Genomic DNA, 23123 nt, shown 5'->3' with positions numbered 1-23123 from the left:
ACAGTATCCTGCAACAGTTGAAGAAACCCGTCTTCAAAACCAGAAGAACCGCAGCAGGATTTGGCGCTTTCTGCTGTATCCTCATCAGAGGAGGAACCTGAACCAGAACAACCTTCATCAGCTTACACCTCATTAGTGAACTATTTTCTGTTCTGCTTCCCGACATATTTCTCCACCACACCACCTTCTTCCCCAGGGACCATCGTTCTTGTTACGTCAATCCTCGAGTACCGTACCACTAGACTCTCTTCCAAGAAAGCGTCGTTGGGAATTGACTCTTGGCTGTCTGAGAAGAGGTAGTTGGGCAAAGCTGTATTTTGTTCTCCACCTTCTTGGCTTTCCAAAAGGAGATAAGTATTCTATGCAACTGGGGAAGCTCCTTCCTTGGGAGTTTCTGCCTCCTCTCAAGGGGATTCCTCCAGTGTGATTGACCCTGCTCGTCGTTTGGCCTTCAATGCAACGAAAAATTGTTTTCGTCTTCTGAGCTTGACCACCTAGTTAAGGATATTTTTTAAGTATTTGAGATCTTCAGTTTCCTTGACTAGGAGGTGGGTCAATTAACCAAGAAAATTGAGGAGTGTTCTTCCCTCCAAGAGAATCTTTGCAGCGGACTGGCTCAGAGTCCTGTCGTGTGCGGACAAGGTGGTTGGAGATGGGGCATGGGTTAGCTGCCCGTTTTTCATTATGTGTGCTGAAGAAAAGAGACGTGGTGTTCTTTTCCACAAAAGGAATGACACCGTCCCAGAGATCTGCTGTTCTTTTCGCTCCTCTGGACAGTACCAGCCTTTTTCCTCGAACAGCATTAAAGCAGGTAGCTAAGGAATTGCAAAAAAAAGGCCACTCACAACTTGCTAGCGCAGTTGTCCAAGCGAACGAAGTAATTTAACCGAACACCTGCGGTTTCATTTAATCCTCGGCCTTTCTCTCCTCTCCAGCCACGGCCCTTTTCAGGTAACAGAGGAAGAGCTTCCTCGGACCCACACATGAATCCCAGATCAGTCTGCCGTATCAGCAAGCAGTCCTCATCTAGACCAGTCTCTAGCAAGTGAGACTTCTGTCTTCCGTTTACCTGTGGGCGCCAGGCTCCTACACTTCTGGAGGCAGTGGGAGGCTAGATTGGTAGAACCATGGGTACTACAGGTTCTCAAGGAAGGATAGGCAATTCCCTTCAAGGAGACCCCACCTTTGTCGCCTGTGCCCATCGCCTTAAAGGTGTACTTAGTTGGCTCTGAGAGGTTTTCGGCCCTCTGAAAGGAAGTCACAGCTCTTCTCCACAAGAGAGCTAGAGAGGAAGTAAAAGACTAGTCATCGGAGGGGTTTTACAACCGCCTCTTTGTAGTCCCCAAAACCTCTGGGGGTTGGAGGCTGGTCCTGGATGTAAGCTCTCTGAACATCTTCGTCCAAACCACAAAGTTTAGGATGCAGACGAACAGCTCAGTTCTCGCTGCAATTTCTCAAGAAGATTGGATGGTCTCGATAGACATGAGAGACGCTTACTTTCATAACCCAATACACTGGGATTCCAGGAAATTCCTGAGATTCGTCTTTCAGGACAAAGTTTTCCAAGTTCAGGCTCTGTGCTTCGGGTTGTCAACAGTCCCTCAAGTCTTCACCAGGGTTCCTGCTCCTTTGTCTCAATGGCTTCACCTAATGGGCGTGAAAGTTTGTATATGTATCTTAACGACTGGCTCCTACGGTCATCATTCCAGAAGAAGTGCATGGAGGAACTTCAAAATCCTACAGTTAATCCAGGAGTTTGGCATTTTAATCAACCAGGAAGAGTCCCAACTAGTCCCTTCTCAAACGTTAGTCTATTTGGGGATGAAGATAGACTCTCGGGCTTTTCTGTCAGAGAAGAGAATACTGTCATGCACCCAAAAGGTCTGTCATTTCCTGAGTCTTCAAAGTCATTTCCTGAGTCTTCAAACCTGCTCGGCCAACAACTGTATGTGCCTTCTAGGGACTCTCTGAAGTCCGGTTGGAACAGGAAGATTCTTCCAGATTCCTTTTGTATTTCTCATCACACAGGAAATAAAAGATCTTCAGTGGTGACTCGTAGAAGGAAGGTCCCACTCGGGAAGTCCCCATCTCATCCGAACCCAAACCTCTCATTGTTCTCCGATGCATCGGACCTAGTTTGGGGAGCAACACCAGGACAATTAGAAGTTTCAGGGAAGTGGTCCCTTCCAGAGAGGAAACTGCACATAAATCTGAGGAAGTTGAAGGCGATTCACCTGGCGCTTCAACATTTTGCCGCAGTAACTCGAAACTCAGTGATTGCAGTTCATTCTGACAACACGACGACTCTGGCTTATCTTCAAAGCCAAGGAGGCATGGCGTATATTCAAAGCCAAGGAGGCACTCACTATCTGTCGCTGTGCAAGTTAGCCAGGGATCTCCTTCTTTGGGCTCACAACAACAATACACAGATTCTTACCCGCTGTGTTCAGGGTAAGCTAAATGTATTAGTGGACGAATTGAGCCGTTGCAAGCAGGTTCTACCCACGGAATGGTCGCTGAATTCACAGGTGTGCTCCGACCTGTGGAAATTGGGGGAAACACCGTGGGTAGACTTGTTTGCAACGTCCAGGAACCATCGCCTCCCCCGTATTGCTCTCCAGCGCCAGACCCACAGGTGTGGGCAACGGATGCGATGCTTCAGGATTGGTCACCTCTGGAAATGTATGCCTTCCCTCCGTTCAGTCTAGTAAAAGACATGAACAACAAACTCAAGACTTCTTATCACGCATCGATGATCCTAGTAGCTCTTTTTGGCCTCAAAAGGAGTGGTTTCCAGACCTCCTAGAACATCTGTCGGACTTTCCGTGGCTCTTCCCACAGAGGAAAGATCTTCTCAGATAACCTCACTTCAACAGATATCATCAAGGTTTGTCCACTCTCGCTCTGACAGGCTTCAAACTGGCAGGAAGCTTGTCAGAGCGAAAGGATTTTCAAGAGAAGTTGCGAATGCTATTGCAAAATGTAGACTCGAGTCTTCTTCAAGGCTCTACCAGGCTGATTGGGCAGTTTTTGGAAGATGGTGTAAAGAACGTAACATCTCTCTACTTCTACCTCTGTAGTCCAACTAGCTGAATTTTTACTTTAGCCAAGATCTTTGAGAGGCCTTTCGACATCTACGATAAAGGGTTACAGATCCATGCTGAACTCAGTGTTCAATTATAGAGGTGTGAATATCTCTTCAGACCCAGGCATTTCAGACTTAGTCAAGTCTTTTGACACCAGGAAACAGAAGTCTCAGCAGCCAGTGTCTTGGAACCTATACGTAGTCCTGCATTGGTTGTCAGGCCCTCCTTCAAACCTATGCATGTGTCGTCCTTTAGAGATCTGCTTAGAAAGACACTTTTCTTAATCGCTTTAGCCACAACGAAAAGAATCAGCAAGTTGCAAGCCCTTGACAAACAAGTTGGTTTTTCACGAGACAGCTATTTGCTCATATATTTTAGGCTTCTTAGCCAAAAACAAGAACCGGTCTAACCCTTGGCCTCATTCTTTTTCTGTCCAAAGTCTTGCAGAACTGGCGGGACCTTCTGAACAAGAGTATTGTGCCCAGTGAGAGCATTAAGATTGTACATCGAGAGAACCAAGAATATCAGAGGGGATTCTCGTAACCTCTGGTGTTCTGTTAGGAACCCTTTACGTCCTCTCTCCAAGAATGCTATCTCTTTCTTTTTGTGAGACATTATTGTAGAGTCTCACTTGGGAATTCAGGAGAATAATTTACCGTTGTTAAAGGTAAAAGCACGAGGTATGGGCAGTAGCCACTTTGTTGGCTATTAAACACAACCTCTCTCTAGCTACCATAATCCAATTGACTTATTGGAGGTGTTGCTCAGTCTTCACCAACTATTATTTACGAGACATCGAAACTGTGTTTGAGGACTGCAGTACGCTGGGTCTGTTGGGAATGAGGGGTGGGATTGATGAGTTTTTGGGAAGCCGGGGGTACTTAGTACCTGGAGTGTCCTCCGATCTTCATTTTTGATGGATGGGTAATAACTGTATATGTTTTATATGGTGTACAGGTAATATAGTTTTATGGTCTGTGTTAGTCGATGTCTATGTTTCGCCCAGGGCAAGGGCAATTGTTTTGTATAAGCTTTGTCGAGTCATAGAACTACTCCCTGACCTGACCACAAAAGCTCCCACTGGAGTAGGGGCAATCCTGACACTACTGGTCATGTCCCTATGTGTCAAGACGAGCAGTGACCAAGAGGCAATATCTTCTTGCGCTCTCCCTCAGGTAAAGTTACAACAAGCATTACCACAATGCTAGCCTATTTCTATTTCAAATGCATTCCTTTATAATGCTTTTTGAGTAGTACATGTCCATTCTTCCCACCTCCTATCAGTGTGGGATTTAGCTATGTAATTACTGGGTGTCATAAATAAAAATTACTTTTGTATAATAAAATAAGGTTTGTTCATGAAACTTACCTGTCAGATATATATATAGCTGTATTTCTCTGAATCCAACAGAATTTCAAAACTCGCGGCACACGCAGTGTGGCCAGGTGGTTAGTACTCATTCCCGCCGCTGGGTGGCGGGAATCGGGAACCATTCCCATTTTCTATTCAGATTTTCTCTGTCGCCAGTACTGTTAACATCTGTTTACAGTACCTCCGCCTCTGGATTTCGTTAACTTGCATAGTTTTCCACTTGAGTATTCTCTTAACTTTTGGTTTTTGAACTTTGGCTTGTGGATTGGCATACGCTTTTTGTGGACTGTTTCTGATTTTGCTTTTGACTGCTCTTGAATGATGTCTGCAACTAGTTCTGCTAGCTTTCGAGTATGTTGTGTGAGTGAGTGCAAGGTGAGGCTACCGAAGGCTTTGGTAGACCCTCACCCAGTTTGCATGAGGTGTAGGGGCATGTATGTTTGATCAATGATCGCTGTCTGATGCGAGCTGGAAGATGTATGATTCCTATGTTCGTAAGTTAGAGCGTGACAGGATCAGGAGGTCTTCCTCCAGGAGCGTGTGTAAGAGTCAGGGTACTAATTCTTCACCTGATAACCCTAATGTAGACATTGTTTTACCTGTCCCTGTGGTTTTGCCTTCGGGCCCTGAGGTTGTGTCTGCGGAGGGTTTGGCCCTGACGGAGATCATGAACACCATCCGTGCTCTAGAAAATAAAGTGTCATCGCTACAAAGTGCTGTGCAGTGTAGTGTTCCCCCTAGTGTCGTGGAGGGGGCGTCAGATCGGCCCCATAATGCTTCTAGGCCTGGACCTCTGTCAGACTCCCAGGACTCAGGGAGAAGGCATGTCGAAAGCCGTAAGAGGGTTACGGGGGCTTCCCACCGATCTGACGTCCCTTCGGCAGGTCCTGTTGTCACTTCCCAGGCTGCCAAGGATCGTGCTTCGCTCGTATCCTTAAGGACTGCTTTTCGTCCTCCGAGGCGTCCTCCCCTCGTAAGGGGTGGAGTTCTCGTGGGACTCTCACCCTTGAAGAGGAGCTTCAGAGAAGAAGACGCTTCACGCCAGTTTTCTCCGTCTTTGCAGTATTTTGAAGCTTTCCCCTGCACAGAAGAGGACCAGAACGCATCGTCAGATGAGGACGTTTGCAGCGCCCCAGTCGCTCTAAGGAGAGAGCTGTTCTTGCTCCTGTAAGGAAGAAGAAGGCGTCCCCTCGCCCCTCGTCTTCCCGCAGGATCTCCTCTCCTCCTGGATATGAGACCTCTCCTTCCAAGAGTATCTTACGAGATATGCAGCGTCAGTTGGCCTCTCTTCTTGCCGAGAAGGATACAGAACCGCGTCGTCGCAAGGACTTGAGGCTTCCCATCAAGAAGTCCAGGAAGTCCCCTTCTCCTGCTCCTTTTTCTTCGTCACCGCCTTCTCCTGCTTCTTCGCCCTGTCGTCCTCACAGCTCGCGAGTTCCCTTCGTAATTTTCGTCATCATCACGACACCGCGCAAGCAGCTATCCAGGACTCTTCGATAGCTGCTCGTCAGGCCACGCTTCTCCTGCTGCCGTGCAGGACGCCAGCATGACGCCAGCATGACGCAAGGCTGGACTCCAAGGACGCTCGGACCAGCCAGGACGCCTCTTTAGTTGCTTGTCGGGACGCTCTAGAGCATTCAGATCCTGCAGGGAAAAGAAGATCCCTCTTCCGTATCGGACCTCAAGGCCTTCGTTCCCCGAAAGCTTTATGTGATTCTCGTGTTTCGCCCATTCATGAAGGAGAAGTCTCGGACGATTCTGAGCCTGCGGGAATTGAACAACCTTCTGCTTCCTCGTCTTCCGACTACCAGGTGTTAACCGGTCTTCTTAAAGACTTATTCAGTGATAAGTTCAAACCCTCGGCTCCTCTCTCTCCTCCTTCGCAGCTTGCTTCTTCCAAAGCGAGGAGAACGCCGGGGTTCGTGAAGATGACTTCTTCACTGGCTACGAAGAAGGCCTTCAAGAAGGTTAACGCCTGGATGGAGGAACGGAAGACGCAAGGCAAGACTTCTTTTGCCCTGCCTCCGTCTAAGCTTAGCGGTAAGGCAGGCATGTGGTATGAAACAGGTGAGGACGTCGGTTCTCGAGTTCCTTCTTCGTCTCAAGGAGATTTCGCCAGCCTTGTCGACGCTCCCAGAAGGTCCCTACTGTCGACTGCTAAGGTTTCTTGGACGATGTCCGAGACCGACCATCATCTGAAGGGACTCTTCCGATCTATGGAAGTTTTCAACTTCTTAGACTGGTGCTTGGGTGCTTTGGACCTCAAGCTTAGAAGCCCCGACTCGATCAGCCTGGGGGAGCTATCCAGTGTTTTGAATTGCATGGATAAGGCCGTCAGGGATGGCTCAGAGGAACTGGCTTCCCATTTTGTACAGGCCTCTTGAAGAAGAGGGCCTTGTACTGAAGAGGGCCTTGTACTGCAATTTCACCTCCAAGTCAGTTTCTCCATCACAAAGGGCTGAATTATTGTTTGCCCCTTTGTCGAGCCATCTCTTCCCCCAGTCTTTAATCAAGGACCTCGCTTCTAGTCTTAAGGAGAAGGCCACGTAAGATCTTCTGGCCCATTTGTCTAGACGTCCTTCAGTCCCTTCTACGTCGTCGTCAGTTCTGTCCTCCAAGAACAAACAACAGCCCTTTCGTGGAGGAACTTCTTCCTCGAGATTGTCTCCGCGAGGGAGAGGTTTTTACAGAGGAGCAGCCCCATCAAAGCCCAGGGGCAAAAAGTGATCTTCAGCACCTCCAGACACCTGTGGGAGCCAGGCTTCTTTCATTTGCGGGAGCCTGGAGAGCGAAAGGGGCGGACTCCTGGTCCATCGAAGTTCTAGAGAAAGGCTACAAGATCCCCTTCCTCGATTCGCCACCCCTTTGTACGTCACCCAAGGATCTGTCGCCCTCCTACCATCGAGAAAAACAACAGATCCTTTTAGATCTTTTGGAGCAGATGCTCGAAAAAAGAGCTGTGGAGCAAGTTCAGGAGCTAGACTCTCCGGGGTTCTACAACCGACTGTTCTTAGTTCCGAAACAGTCAGGAGGATGGAGACCAGTACTGGACGTAAGCAGACTGAACCGCTTCATTGTCAAAGAGAAGTTCAAGATGGAAACGTCCCAGTCTGTTCTCGGAGCTCTAAGACCAGGAGATTGGATGGTCTCTCTGGACTTACAAGACGCATACTTCCATGTTCCCATACATCCTCAGTCAAGACAGTACCTGAGGTTTGTACTAGGGGGAAGAGTCTTCCAATTCCGAGCTCTTTGCTTTGGACTAAGCACAGCTCCCATGATATTCACAGTGATCATGAGAAATGTGGCGAGGTGGCTTCACTTGGCGGGGATCCACGTTTCGCTTTACCTAGACGATTGGCTCATTCGAGCTTCTTCCCAAGCTCAGTGTCTGGAGGACCTGAATTCGACATTGAGTTGATGAAGTCCCTGGGACTTCTAGTCAACAAAGAGAAGTCCCATCTGATCCCGACTCAGTCCATCGTCTATCTGGGGATTCAGATGGATTCAGTGGCTTTTCGGCGTATCCATCCCAAGAACGTCAACAACATTGCTTGGAAAAAGTTTCATCTCTCTAGGGAAGGAAACATGCTCGGTGAGGGAATGGATGAGTTTGCTGGGGACCATTTCCTCGCTGGAGAAGTTTGTTTCCCTGGGAAGACTTCATCTCAGGCCGCTCCAATTTTTCCTAGCGGAGAACTGGATGAACAAGGAGGACCTGGAAGAGACCTTGAAGATCTCTCCTCTGTCAAGACTCACCTGAGGTGGTGGCTCGACCCCCCTTGTTACTGGCAGAAGGCGTTTCTCACGTCTTCAGAGCCCCGACCTAGTGTTGTTTTTCCGACGCGTCCAGGGAGGGATGGGGAGCAACACTAGGAGGGGAAGAAGTGTCAGGCACCTGGAGAGGGGAACAGGTGTCCTGGCACATCAATCTCAAAGAATTAGGGGCTATCCATCTAGCCCTTCAATTCTTCGAGGATTGAGTATCAGGCCGGGTTGTTCAAGTGAATTCCGACAACACCACAGCCTTAGCTTACCTCAAGAAGCAGGGGAGTACTCACTCCCGTTCCCTGTTCAACCTGGCAAAGGAGATCCTGCTTTGGACTCATGCACGGGGGATCACAATTCTCACGAGGTTCATCGCAGGCGTGGAGAATATCCGCGCGGACCTTCTCAGTCGGCAGCATCAACTTCTGCCGACAGAATGGACCCTTCACGAGGAGGTGTGTCTAGATCTGTGGAGGTTATGGGGACGTCCCCTAGTGGACCTCTTTGCTCTCCGTCCAGAACAAAGAGGGCTTCCTCTTTGGACTGCTCTCCTGTCCTAGATCCAGGAGCATTCTCAGCGTCAGAAGGAGTAGCAGTAGATGCTTTAATAGCCCCCTCTGGGACCAGGCCAGATCTTTATGCTTTTCCTCTTCAAGATCCTGGACTGGAAGGGACTTTATTTTTGGCCAGCAGCGGATTGGTTCACAGAGGTCATTTTTGGACTTCCCAAGGACACTTTTTTTTTTTTTTTTTTTAACGTTAGTTTAACCAGACCACTGAGTTCAACTCTCTGGGGCTGGCCCAAGTGATTAGACAAGCTATTTAAACTCTCTAAGAATTTAATTATAACTAGTGACTTATGAATCTAAGAATTAATTAAGTTAATTAGGAATATATTATAAATTATTCTATGAATCTTATATTTTAAGTTAATTAGAATATATTATAAATTGTTCTATAAATCTTATATTTTATCATATAAATGATTAAATTTAAGGAATTTTAAAATTTTAAAAAGTGAAAATTTGGACACTCCTCCTGAGAGTAGATCTTCTCAGGCAGCCCCATTTCCAAAGATTCCACAAAAACCTCCCCGCTCTGAGTCTAACTGCATTTAGACTATCACAAAGTTGGCAAGAGCGAGGGGGTTTTCGAGAGCAGTGGCAAAGGCTATCGCCAGTGCCAGAAGACCCTCTTCTAATTCAGTCTATCAATCGAAGTGGGCCAATTTTAGGAAATGGTGCAAGAGCAACGGGATTACCTCGACCACGACCTCTGTGCCGCAAATAGCAGACTTCCTACTGCATCTCAGGGAGAAAGAAAAACTGGCAGTCTCAACTATTAAGGGCTATAAAAGTATGCTGTCGGCAGTCTTCCGACACAGGGGCCTAGACTTAGCCGACAACAAGGATCTTCACGATCTCTTGAGATCCTTTGAGACTGTCAAGGTTCCTCGGCCCAGGACGCCTCCTTGGAACCTAGATGTGGTCCTGAAGTTTCTTATGTCAAGTCCTTTTGAACCTATGTCTTCTGCTTCTCTCAAGAACGTGACTAGAAAGGCGGTTTTCCTAACTTCTCTGGCGACGGCGAAGAGAGTTAGTGAAGTTCAGGCCATTAGCAAGCACATTGGCTTTAGAGGTCCTAATGCCGTATGCTCCCTAAGTCCATTATTTCTTGCCAAAAATGACCTTTATTTCTTGCCAAAAATGAAAATCCTTCAAACCCTTGGCCCAAGACATTTGAAATCAAAGGTTTGGCAGAGATTCTTGGACAAGAATCAGAGAGAGTCCTGTGCCCTGTCAGGGCTCTCAAATTCTACTTAGCCAGGACGAAAGAAAGTCGAGGCCTGTCGGACAATCTGTGGTGTTCGGTTAGAAGACCTGACTTGCCAATGTCCAAGAATGCTCTGTCATTCTTTTTAAGAAGTACTATCAGAGAGGCTCATTCTTCCTGCCAAGACAGTGACATGAGACTTCTTAAAGTCAAGCTCACGAAGTGAGAGCCATCGCGACTTCGGTGGCTTTCCAGAAGAACATGTCTCTTAACAATCTTCTGGGTACCACCTTCTGACGAAGTAATTCAGTGTTAAGCCAGCATTACTTACGAGATGTGAAGTCAACTTTGAAGACTGTTCTTCGCTGGGACCATACGTTTCCGCAGACACAATGTTGGGAGAAGAGGGCAATACTCATCCTATCCTTTAGGGGTTAGGTGGTATTTTTAATCTTGTTTTTGTATTCTTGGTTGTTGGGTGGCCACCGATTTGGGCGTCCCAATCTTTAGCCTATGTTAGGTTCAATGGCTTAGATAGGCTCGGTCAGGTGGTTGGTTGTTGCTCCTTTCCCTCTCAGTATGGTCATATGATCTAGTCCCATTGTGGTCACGCCCCGTGGACAGGTCATCTAGATCTCACCAGCTTTATAGGTCCCTACCTTGCTGGAGACTCTAGTAAAGCAGAAGTAGGCTTGGGTGACAGTAACCTCGAAGTCAGCTATGCTAACAGGTAAGGAACCAAGGCGTCAATCGCCTACATTTATTTGTTTCCTAAATCCTATTCTGTCTCTACCACACTCCAATGGTGGGATTCAGCTATATATATATCTGACAGGTAAGTTTCATGAACAAAATGATATTTTAATGATAAAATAAAGTTTGTTCATACTTACCTGGCAGATATATATAATTATAGTGCCCACCCACCTCCCCTCAGGAGACAGTGGCACTAGAAAATCTGAATAGAAAATGGGAATGGTTCCCGATTCCCGCCACCCAGCGGCGGAATGAGTACTAACCCTGGCCACACTGGCCACACTTTTGAAATTCTGTCGTTCAGAGAAATACAGCTATATATATATCTGCCAGGTTTTGAAATTCTGTATCAGAGAAATACAGCTATATATATATCTGCCAGGTAAGTATGAACAAACTTTATTTTATCATTAAAATATCATTTTTATATATATACTTACCAAGTAATTACATTAACAGAGCCCGTTCCTCCTCCCCGCACATGGACAGCGCATAAACGAACTGAGCTCTTTAGTTACGCTGTACCTATTCTTCCCTGAAAGTGGGCGGGTTACTTACCTGCACCAAAACAAAAAGGCACTACCGTGAATTTTCAATTCATAGGCTGCCGTTTAAAGTAGAAACTATAGCTATGTAATTACCTTATTAATAAAATAAGAATGTCATATTCACCAAAAACAAGGTAAATCAGGAAGATAGAAATAAGTAGGAATATTTTACAAGTATGAACGAGTATTCTCGTGATAGTAAGAATACATGATAATTAGTTACGAGAATACTCAGGATAATTAGGGAAGGGATTAAAGGAACAGATGGTTCTTCTTCCTCATGTTCTGTTCTTTGCAAAAATTCTTAATAGGCATAATAGGTGCGCAGAGCAAAATTTGAACTTATGGATGGCAAAGGGGAGTGCTCCAAATACAATTTTAACTTGTGACCATGTCTGTTCTTATCTCTGAATGTTTGCAAGTAGGGTGGTGTCTATATAAGACCTAGTTTATCTAGAGGTGGTGTTAATTTCACACACGTGAGACTTGATGTGCGTTTTCTTTTGGGATGTTTGTATTCTAACATTTTGGGATCAAAGTAATAATTTCCTTTTACCCAACAGTAGTAAATAAAATTTTGATCATTGGCAGAGATCTTGTTCAGCCATGTTCCATAAACCTTGTAATCACCATTAATGCTGTGCCTGAGAGTGCTTGCTACTCCGCTTGCAGAGCATCACATTCGCATTGTATTGAGGTCCCTTGGTGTCACACCTCCCAGTGTTAAAGTCAAGAGTATTTTTCCTCTAGTATCATTGATGATGTCATGAAGTTTAAAACTGGCTGTAATAGTTTTGAAGCACCATTAACCCATTGCAATAGAAAACTTAAAATTAATTGGTGGCTCATCTTCATTTATGTTACCGTTTTGTCTGTTTTTACTTTTCACAAGCTTTTTAATTTTTTTTTTTTTCAGATAGACACCAATTTTGTTCTGCCTGAATGTTCTAATTAGAAATACTGTAAAATACAGTTGTGTGGCCCAGTCAGGTATTGCTGTCTCATTTGCCACCTTTATAATCTCTGTATTAAAAGATTTTTGTCATTTGTGTTTCACTCTTACAGGATGCTGGTACAGAAGTAGTCAAGGCAAAGGCAGGTGCAGGTTCAGCCACACTTTCAATGGCATTTGCAGGTGCTCGTTTTGCATTCTCAATGATCCGAGCCCTGAATGGAGAGGCAGGTGTTGTTGAATGCTCCTATGTCAGGTACGTTATTTTACTGGTGTACTTCTCATCTCTGTGAAAAAAGTAAAATTTTTCTATCTACTTTTAAGCATTTGATTCACTGAAAATTTGAGTAACAGTGAAGAGGTTCAATCATCAATTTTCTGGATTCCAAGCATTTTTCATTAAATTTTTGCATTGCTGTACTATTTGTTTTATAATGAAGGTACTGTATTGTGTCCAGAATTTTTTCCTTTTCTTTTTTTTTTGCATTTCAAGCCTATAACCAAAGGATACTAGTTTGATATGTATTGAGAAAAACTGTATCCCTTCCTGTTTGTTACCTCGCCATTTGATTTTGATATGCATCTAATATTTTCTTTCAAGGCAGCGAGTATGTAGATACTATATTTGGTTAAAGAAGGATTATTCACGAAATGTTTACTAGTTCGGTGTTCAGATCATTTGAAGCTCAAAAATAAGCTCTGATAGAAATCATTCCCAGTATATAAGTGGTAATATTTTGAAGGGGACTATTTATTTTTTAGTCTAAAAAGCCCCCTTCAGTTAACCCTGACAGGCAGGCCTCAAGGGGACTAAGGTGTATTATCCATCATAGTAATGGACCCCTAATCTCTCTGAAGGACAAGTTCAATTATGAAACTGCTTCATTTTTTCCTTACGTTGAAAGTCCAGTTTTGGCACAGGTTTTTTATACACAATCAAAATGTATTTCATTTTACCAGTGCAATTGTTCTTGTTTTCTCAGGTCTGATATTACTGAAGCGACATACTTTTCGACCCCAATTGTTTTTGGACCTGGTGGCATTTCAAAGAACTTAGGATTGGGAAAACTGTCTGCATTTGAGGCTGGTCTTGTTGAGGCTGCTATAAAAGAGCTGAAAGGAAGTATCAAGAAGGGTGAAGACTTTGTTGCAAAGAACATGTAAAGATTGTACCAAAAATTTATAATTAGCATTCTAGAATTCCATGTTGTTTATATGTGAGGTAACCATGTTTAGAAATATTTTTATGAAAATATATGTAATTGTTATGTTGATAGAATTTTATATGAATATTACTTTGTAATGGGAACATGATCACATATAAACATTGAGTTTACAACAGAAATGTAGATTAATTGTATCATGGCAGTGAACATAACAAGACCTAATTTGGTAATGCATAACCAGAAATGTACATAGAACTTTTGAAAAGAAAAAACCCTCAAAACCTCAAAAATAAAAAAACTGGTAAGATATTTCCTTATTTATTAACCTTCACAATATAAAAGATGAAAATATTTTCGATTTTTATGGTTACTTATTACTACTACTACTACGTTAATTTGTTCTTATGTAGTTCAAGTGTATATGAATGCATGAATACAAGGATTACCAGCACTGAGGAGATTTTGGTAAAAGTGGTTTGTTATAAATTAGGTAATTCAATACACTTCTCTAATTTATCAGATAACAAAGACTATTCCAACTCTAAACGATAAAACAATATACAGATACTTAAGAAATGTATAAATTTTTTTTTTTACAAGTCACACTTTTGAAAGATACCAAGAGTTTCTAATGAATAAAAATTTCTCTTCAACTACTGTAAAACAATAATGTAACATGCAATGAAATGTAAAAACACAAGCTAGGAGGAACCCCTCTTTCATAAACTGAACAATTTCCATTCACAGCCTAACATTCTGGCATTTTACTTATTAAACACATTTAACTCAAGCCTGAAAAATGTTTGTCTAAAATAAATAACCATCATAATTTTGTAATTTGCTTACTTCTACCTATAATAGAAAAAACTGTCTGGAAGACATTACTTATTGTTGCAGTTTAGAAAATATCTAAAGGAATGCTATCTACTTTTTTCCAGTTTTAAAAGAAGGGTCCTTTAATGCCAAATATTGGAGATTCTCTTACAGCTACAAGACATTTATACATTGAACTCGTCAATATGCTTTGTAATATTTCCTCTTACACAACCACACCAAAATTGTTAATTTTATTTCGATTCACCATTGGTTTTCTTGTAATGTTCATGCAAGTGCTTCTTGTATGCTACTTGGTTTGTCCATAGCTCAGCAGCATGGCCATTCAGGGGGCTGTCATTGTTTGGTTCTGTCAATATACAAAATGAATTTTAATATACTTACGTTTTACCACACAAGAAAAATATTCCACACGCCTAACTGAACACATCCATGAAAAAGAAAATTCTAAAAGCACGCCTTATTAGATAAAGTTCCAATGGTGTATAATGGAACTGCTTCCGTACACTCGAGTCGAAAGGATGTACAGTATTTGTATTTATACTAAAGTTATATTTTGATATTACAGGTAATACTATTGGTACAAATCTTTACATTAATGAGCATCCTAAATAAACGTAGGAACTGAATTCAAAATCAGTACATGTAATTCAGTTTCACAATAAATGTTCTTTTTAAAGTGTCAAGTGATACAGGGTGAACCAGTGATAAAGTGAAAAGGATCAACCAGAGCAGATACTCTGGTTTATATTCAGCTCTAAGTCCATCTTAGAGGGAGTCCACTGAAGGTAACACAAGGATGCTCCTGTTTACAGTCCTAACCATCAAATTATACAATCCTATGCTAGTATTGGGGTTATAACCAGCAGGAAAACTGTGGTGATACAGAGTCCATGGTAAAAGCAAAATTCTTACAATAACTTTCCCTTCCAATAAACAAAAGAATTCTCAGGAAAATGGATAACCGAGTACATATGTTTAAGTACGAATCTTGATGATTTATCCCCCTCCCTTACTATCCTGAGTACACTCGTGAAATATGGCCATATGCTTTTTTTACAACTATGAGAATAATCATTCACTGCCCTGAAATAACCCTGCTTATTTTTATGAAGCCAATTTTACTCGTTCATTGATACAGGCCACTGCCTATCCTTCCTCTTCTATTATTGAGCATTTAGTGCGCATTTTCCTTAACAGATGGCAGTGTTTTGTTTACTTTTGTTAAAGAGCTTTAAGTATCTAATACCTAAGGCACCTGCTGAAATACAGTGCATATTTTGTTATCTCATTATCCTCTAAAATCAAGATTAGACTACTGAAGAAATGAATAGTGATTATTAAACAGACCTAATGAATTCAGAAGATGAAAATAACAGCAAATAACCTAATGAATTCAAAGATGAAAATAACAGCAAATACAAGGATTCAGCAATGACTCAAAGTCAAAAAAGACATCACTATTGTCTACCATTCACAAGGAAACTGACAAAGTTAAGTTTGACAAAGTTAAGTTAAGTATATCTTAGTTTAACCAGACCACTGAGCTGATTAACAGCTCTCCTAGGGTTGGCCCGAAGGATTAAACTTATTTTACGTGGCTAAGAACTAATTAGTTACCTAGCAACAGGACCTACAGCTTATTGTGGAATCCGAACCACATTATGACGAGAAATAAATCCTCTAATTCTTCACTGGCCGGACGGAGACTCGAATGCTGGGCCAACAGCGTGCTAACCGAGAGCTCTAGCCACCCCTCCAAAGAAGAACTGACAAACAAGGAAATATTGTAAAGAATAACAAATACTACACATTTATGTTACTTCCACCATACAATAAAATTTTTGCCCCCTCTCTCTCTCTCTCTCTCTCTCTCTCTCTCTCTCTCTCTCTCTCTCTCTCTCTCTCTCTCTCTCTCTTGACTTAAAATGTTGCATAAATGAAATAATATTGTTATACACCTAAAAGTTGCATAATAATTGAAATAAAAAAATGTGAAATTTTATTTTTCATATTCTTCTATCTGGGTTAACTTGTGAGAGTAAAAATATATTTCAAAGCATAACTGCTTCTGTGAAACGCTGAGGATTTCCGGAGAGAGTTTGGAAGCTAAAATGATTAAGAAAGCTTAAGGTAATAAGTGGTCCCAACCACCACGGTTTGATTCAGATACCCAAGAGGCCTATTAACCATTTCAATGGCTTTTCCAATATGTTACTAATTGTAAACTATAATGCAAACCTAAGTAACAGTGAAAATGAGTCCAAGATAATCTTCCAATAGCCAAAAGACGTATAATTAACTAATCCCAAGAAGGGCCAGGAGGGGACCTCTTAAGGTGCACAAGAGAATGATAGCCACTGTAGTATAAGAGGGCCTGTGATAGTCCTTGAGACTTTATTGGCTGTCATGCAAGATATAAAGTTCCACAGAAGTTGGAAATCAATCGAGAGGAGGCAGTAATCACTGGATCAAAGTTGAGATGAAGAAGCAATAATCACTGGGTCAAAGTAGAGAGGAAGAAGCAATAATCACTGGGTCAAAGTTGAGAGGAAGAAGCAATAATCACTGGATCAAAGTTGAGAGGTAGAAGCAATAATCAATGGATTACGGTTGAGAGGAAGCAATAATCACTGGATAAAAGTTGAGAGGAAGAAGCAATAATCACTGGATGAAAGTTGAGAGGAAGAGGCAGTAATCACTGGATCAAAGTTGAGAGGAAGAAGCAATAATCACTGGATCAAAGTTGAGAGGAAGAAGCAATAATCACTGGATCAAAGTTGAGAGGAAGAAGCAATAATCACTGGGTCAAAGTTGAGAGGAAGAGCAGTAATCACTGGATCAAAGTTGAGAGGAAGAAGCAATAATCACTGGATGAAAGTTGAGAGGAGGAAGTGATAATCACCGGATCAAAGTTGAGAGCGAGAAGTAATAATCACTGGATCAAAGTTGAGAGGAAGAGGCAGTAATCACTGGATCAAAGCAGAGAGGAAGAAGCAATAATCACTGGATCAAAGTTGAGAGGAAGAGAGTAATCACTAGATCAAAGTTGAGAGGAAGAAGCAATAATCACTGGATCAAAGTTGAGAGGAAGAAGCAATAATCACTGGATCAAAGTTGAGAGGTAGAAGCAACAATCACTGGATCAAAGTTGAGAGGAAGAAGCAATAATCACTGGATCAAAGTTGAGAGGTAGAAGCAACAATCACTGGATCAAAGTTGAGATGAAGAAGCAGTAATCACTGGGTCAAAGTTGAGAGGAAGAAGCAATAATCACTGGATCAAAGTTGAGAGGTAGAAGCAACAATCACTGGATCAAAGTTGATAGGAAGAAGCAATAACCACTGGATCAAAGTTGAGAGGAAGAAGCAATAACCACTGGATCAAAGTTGAAGATGGAGAAGCAATAATCACTGGATCAAAGTTAAGAGGAAGAAGCAATAATCACTGGATCAAAGTTGAGAGGAAGAAGCAATAATCACTAGATCAAAGTTGAGAGGAAGAAGCAATAATCACTGGATCACAGTTGAGACAAAGAAACAATAATCACTGGGTCAAAGTTGAGTGGAAGAAGCAATAATCACTGGATCAAAGTTGAGACGAAGAAGCAATAATCATTGGATCAAAGTTGAGAGGTAGAAGCAATAATCACTGGACCAAAGTTGAGAGGAAGAAGCAATAATCACTGGACTAAAGTTGAGAGAAAGAAGCAATAATCACTGGATCAAAGTTGAGAGGAAGAAGCAATAATCACTGGATAAAAGTTGAGAGGAAGAAGCAGTAATCACTGGATCAAAGTTGAGAGGAAGAGGCAATAATCACTGGATCATAGTTGAGAGGAAGAAGCAATAATCACTGGATCAAAGTTGAGAGGAAGAAGCAATAATCACTGGATCAAAGTTGAGAGGTAGAAGCAATAATCTCTGGATCAAAGTTGAGAGGAAGAAGCAATAATCACTGGATCAAAGTTGAGAGGAAGAAGCAATAATCACTGGATCAAAGTTGACAGAAGAGGCAGTAATCACTGGATCAAAGTTCATTGGAAGAAGCAATAATCACTGGATCAAAGTTGAGAGGAAGAGGCAGTAATCACTGGGTCAAAGTTGAGAGGAAGAAGCAATAATCACTGGATGAAAGTTGAGAGGAAGAAGCGATAATCACTGGATCAAGATTGAGAGGAAGAAGTAATAATCACTGGATCAAAGTTGAGAGGAAGAGGCAGTAATCACTGGATCAAAGTTGATAGGAAGAAGCAATAACCACTGGATCAAGTTGAAAGGAAGAAGCAATAACCACTGGATCAAAGTTGAGAGGAAGAAGCAATAATCACTGGATTAAAGTTATCAACTTGACCAGGCAGCAGCTCTCGGGCAGGCAGATGTAACATACAGTATGCTAAAAGTACTGAGGCAGTTTTATAGCTGGGCATGAAAGATTGAAGTAAATAGTTTTATCCTTTAAAAGGAGGAACCCTTCACCTTTGCCAAGCTTTCTTGAAAAATATGACTGGTACAATGGTTTATGGAATATAATGGAAAACCAGCAGAATGTTTGAACAACAGAACAGTTAGTTAAACAAAGGAACATCAGTAGAGCATTTAGAAAGTCAGAAAATTTGCAAACCAAGGGTAAAACATAATACAGTACTGCAATAGATTGATGAAATGACAAAAACACCATAAAACAAAGGAATATTAATGGAATGACCTGTGGAACACTGGGACACAGATATAATGGTCTATAAGGAGGATCACCCATTAAAATCACAGCCAGACAAAAACAAGCAAATATAAAATTTTCCAAATCAGAAAGGTAATCACACAGAGAAAAGGTTCTCAGTAAGTTGAGACTTCCTCTATCTGGTCTCATCACTAAAGGTACAAAGAATTGGAGAAAGGCTCCTCCCACATATGAAACTAAGATCTAGAGCAAGAGTTGGCAATCTTTTGGAGAGAGCGGGCCAGACAGCTATGCAGTATCTTGGAGGAGGGCCATGATATCAATTGTACTACAGTTTAACCTCTTAAAGCCTGCACCCTTGGGACGAGGCCACTGCCGGACTGCAGAAAATCCTGGTTGACAGAAATCACCCCTAAAAAACCTATGTAAACAAAGTCTTGCCAACTCATTCCACATACATAGTACTGTGCTATCAAAAGTAGAACAAAGCTTATGAATAATCACTGTCATTCATTAGGTTTAGCTCATGGAAATTCTGGCCTGCTCAACGAGCTTCTCCCCGGAAATGCTTACACCTTTGCTACGTTGGAGCTTAAACCACTTAATTAGTGAACTATTGAATTCTGATCTCCAGACACCTTTCAATGTTTCCTGGCACTCCAAACTTTTCTGGTTTCCACTTTCAGCAAAAACCTAAAAATCTTCTGCTTTTGTTTCTTTAAACCCACCTGTTTATTGAGAGAGAGAGAGAGAGAGAGAGAGAGAGAGAGAGAGAGAGAGAGAGAGAGAGAGAGAGAGAGAGAGAGAGAGAGAGAGAGATATCCATTTACAAAAGTTAACTATTAAGAACAACCAAAATTTAATAAAAGTGTTGTTTTACACGCTTTCTGCAATAATATTTCATGCATTATTCTCATATTATAATCGTATTATGATTTATGAACATAGCCATCAGGTGCCATTGGTAATGTGAACATTCTTAAAATTGCCAGCTGAATGTATTTTACCAACATCACCACAGTCATTAATTGCTAAATGAAACACATTTCAGAGATTTGTTTTTTGTAAGTAATTAAAGCTGGGTTTAAAAATGAAACTATTTATAATTTATGTAAATTAAATGTGGTAAAGGTGTGATTTTGCCAGTACAGTATCAGATGTTGCTTTTGACTCTTCCAAAATGTTTTGTGGCCTGCACATTATTTGTTTCTTCAGCCAGAACTACAACTGTAAATTTATTGGCATACTTTCATAACACTTTTCTCTCAATTGCATGAAGATTGCATAAAGATTTAGTTTATTTTTATTTATGGAAGTCACCACTGAAGATTAGAAAGTTTTTAACAAGTCGACAACTGAAACACAATCACTAATAAACATGTCTTAGTTACGGTAACTGACATCAGCAAACAGCTGTTTCTCGATTGTCAGCATTTGCTGTTGTTTATGCCATTGTCTTGCATGCAGTAGTAATGGTTGTTAATTATAAGAAACCGGAATGAATTCTTAGAAAGTCACAAGGTTGGTAAGCCTGATTTAATGTACGATGATTTGCATTTAACCTAATGAACCTTTGCTTCTAAACCTATTTATTAGTTACAAGCTAACTCAGATATAATATGCACTATCAATGGTATCCACTGAAACTCATGCAGGTGCAGAAAATTGCCTGTATAATCTACTGAAAATACATCTCTCACTATGACCAATGTATATGATGAAATCATGTTTTTGAACAAAATTTTAATGATCGCATGATACATGAGTATCTTTGCAAATTGCATTTCTTTTGTGAGCTGTATTATTTTTGGGTTTCACAGAATATTTTCGTTGGAAAATAAACTGTGCTTGTGTATTTATGGAGCAAGCTTCTCTTCCGAATTCCAAAAACACCAAAAACTGAAATGTGGCGCCGCCCTCACAGCCGCTCAAGAACTAATGGTGGCTGATCAAAAAAGTCCCGGATCACGGGAGTTGCCAGACCACAAAGTGCCGGATTTAAGGAGATCGCTTAACGCCTTAAACTAGGTAACAACCATTAGATAATTAGTGTAGTGTAAGCTGGTGGGATGGACTGAAACCCCTTGCTGACCAGATGTTGCTGACCTCTGATCTAGAGAAATTGGGAAACAGGGAATGAAACACAGCAATGCTAACGGTCACCAGATTAAATTTACTTTTTTTTTTTCTTATACTTTTAAACTTTTCAAGTTTATTTATATTTAGCGTATTCCTCAACCCAGCCTTTTATGCCCACTAACTGTCACACTTTTGTTGAGATCTATTGCTCCCCAATTGCAGCCCTACTGTTCGGTTAATATCTGGGATTTCCAACTTGTCACACCTCTGTAGTAAGAGTTTAACTAGATCCTTCTCCACTTCCAATGATCCATCCCCTCAGCCTAGAAACTATACTGATTCAATCTGCAAATATGCCAACTGCCCTCATAGAGGTAGGAATGGGCCTGAGGTAATGCAAGAAAGGCCATTAACCCTGATTACAAGAGGTACCTATCGCCTGAAAAGTATGTTGGTCATATTGTAGCCTAAGCGAAGTCATGAACCCCAACCCCAGCTCCAATCCTCCAACAAAAGATTTATCCAGAGGAAACTTAGTGAAGTCATATCAGGCCTGGCAATATACTATTCAGTCATGCAACTCACTTCACCAGTAGTAAAGACCGCAAAACACCAGAATGTCCGTATCCCTGGCATGCTACCAAGACTACAGTATACAAGCTTGAAGTTTCATTACAAACATTAATATTTCCTCTATATTACTGTGATGGCACTGCTTCAGATATAGTTTTAAGTAGTTTAACAAGACAACCTGAGGTAATTTATTCAGTTCTCACAAGGCTGGCCAGGTTAACTGAAAATACAGTAATGGATATTCAGACACATTTTCTTCAACTGCTTTGTTTTTGAGACTTCACATTTGTTATCAATTATATTTTAGTTAGAAATTCACCAAAAATATTTACCTGCTAGTGTTACTTTATATTCTGTCCACATAAAGGCTTGATATGTTTTAATTCGTTACCAAAAGTTCAGTGTTCCCAATATTTTGCCATTTACTGACTACAACGGGCTTTAAAATGCTAGCTTTATTCCTGTTCACTTGATACTGCTACTGACACAGCCAATTAACCTACCCATGTTTAGTTTACTCCTTGGTAAAATATCTGTTATCCCACCTCATAATTCCATGTCAGATTTTTAATTAAGCCCATGTCCTAGTAGACTGGTGCTTAGACATCCCATCATCTATAAAAGATTTAACTAGTCACTCCAACCCATGCGACTCAATTAAAGCCATCATATGTACAACAGGATATGCAATATGAAGTCCTGTCCAGAGGGGCGAGCACAGTAGCGAATTCCTACCACAGCTACCATTACCTGATATAACTGCACAGTGTAACTTTGATTTCTGTAACTCAAGCCACTCAGGTCACATTATTATTATTATTATTATTGTTATTATTATTATTATTCAGATGAACCCTATTAAAAAAAATCAAAGTAAAAAAAAAAAATCAAAGCTTTTTAAAGTAAATTGTAGTGTGTTTTTCTTAACTATACAAACCTGAGGTCCTTTACATTAGGAATTACTTACAGTGAAGCTAGAAACAGCTGTTAAAAGTCTTGAACAAGGTGGTTAGGCAGTAATTACCGAACAGTAGGTGGGAGTCCCGTAAACATTCCAATTGACTTTCGGCCTAGGTTTCAGATTGAGGGGTGGCATGAGGTGGGCATAAATGTAATATAAAGGACCTCAGGTTTGTACAGTTAGGAAAAAACAAATTACTTTAAAATGATTTGTTCATATACAATATACAAACCATCAGTCCTTCATATTAGGAACTCACTTGGAGGGAGGAATCTGATTGAGTCTGAATTGATTGGAGTTCGCCACACCAGGGTTACTCCTCCTGGTCAAAAGAGCGAGGAGGAGCACAGTACCATGCCTCTGACATGCTGATCGGAGTATAGGAACTGCAAGGTCAATTGTCAGACTTCTGGACCTTTTCAAATGAGAGGAATCATAATTCATACAAAAATAGGCTAGGAAGAATCTAAAGAGTGTGAGGCAGTAACGCAAAAACCAGAAAAGGGGTTTGTCTTATTGCCAGGGTCTCCTTTCTCCCCTTGCTAGAGGAAGGAGCAGGATTGCTTCTATGATTC

General features: G+C 41.6%; 2 protein-coding genes across 2 annotated transcripts in view; one reads left to right on the top strand and one right to left on the bottom strand.

Moving 5' to 3' along the window:
- The window catches only part of Mdh2 (malate dehydrogenase 2), a 41789-nt gene extending 28059 nt beyond the window's left edge, over nt 1–13730 (top strand). The window contains exons 6-7 of the mRNA XM_067124180.1: nt 12369–12511; nt 13239–13730. Coding sequence (XP_066980281.1) covers nt 12369–12511; nt 13239–13419 — 324 coding nt within the window. The 3' untranslated portion in view covers nt 13420–13730. The remainder of the gene's footprint in view (nt 1–12368; nt 12512–13238) is intronic.
- vih (ubiquitin conjugating enzyme vih) overlaps nt 13724–23123 on the bottom strand; it is a 38661-nt gene continuing 29261 nt past the window's right edge. Inside the window, exon 4 of the mRNA XM_067124181.1 lies at nt 13724–14604. Coding sequence (XP_066980282.1) covers nt 14489–14604 — 116 coding nt within the window. The 3' untranslated portion in view covers nt 13724–14488. The remainder of the gene's footprint in view (nt 14605–23123) is intronic.

The sequence above is a fragment of the Macrobrachium rosenbergii genome, chromosome 22 (assembly GCF_040412425.1).
Source record: "Macrobrachium rosenbergii isolate ZJJX-2024 chromosome 22, ASM4041242v1, whole genome shotgun sequence".
Classification (NCBI taxonomy): domain Eukaryota; kingdom Metazoa; phylum Arthropoda; class Malacostraca; order Decapoda; family Palaemonidae; genus Macrobrachium; species Macrobrachium rosenbergii.
The sequence above is the reverse complement of the archived record's forward strand: the minus strand, read 5'-3'. Positions and strand labels throughout refer to the sequence as shown.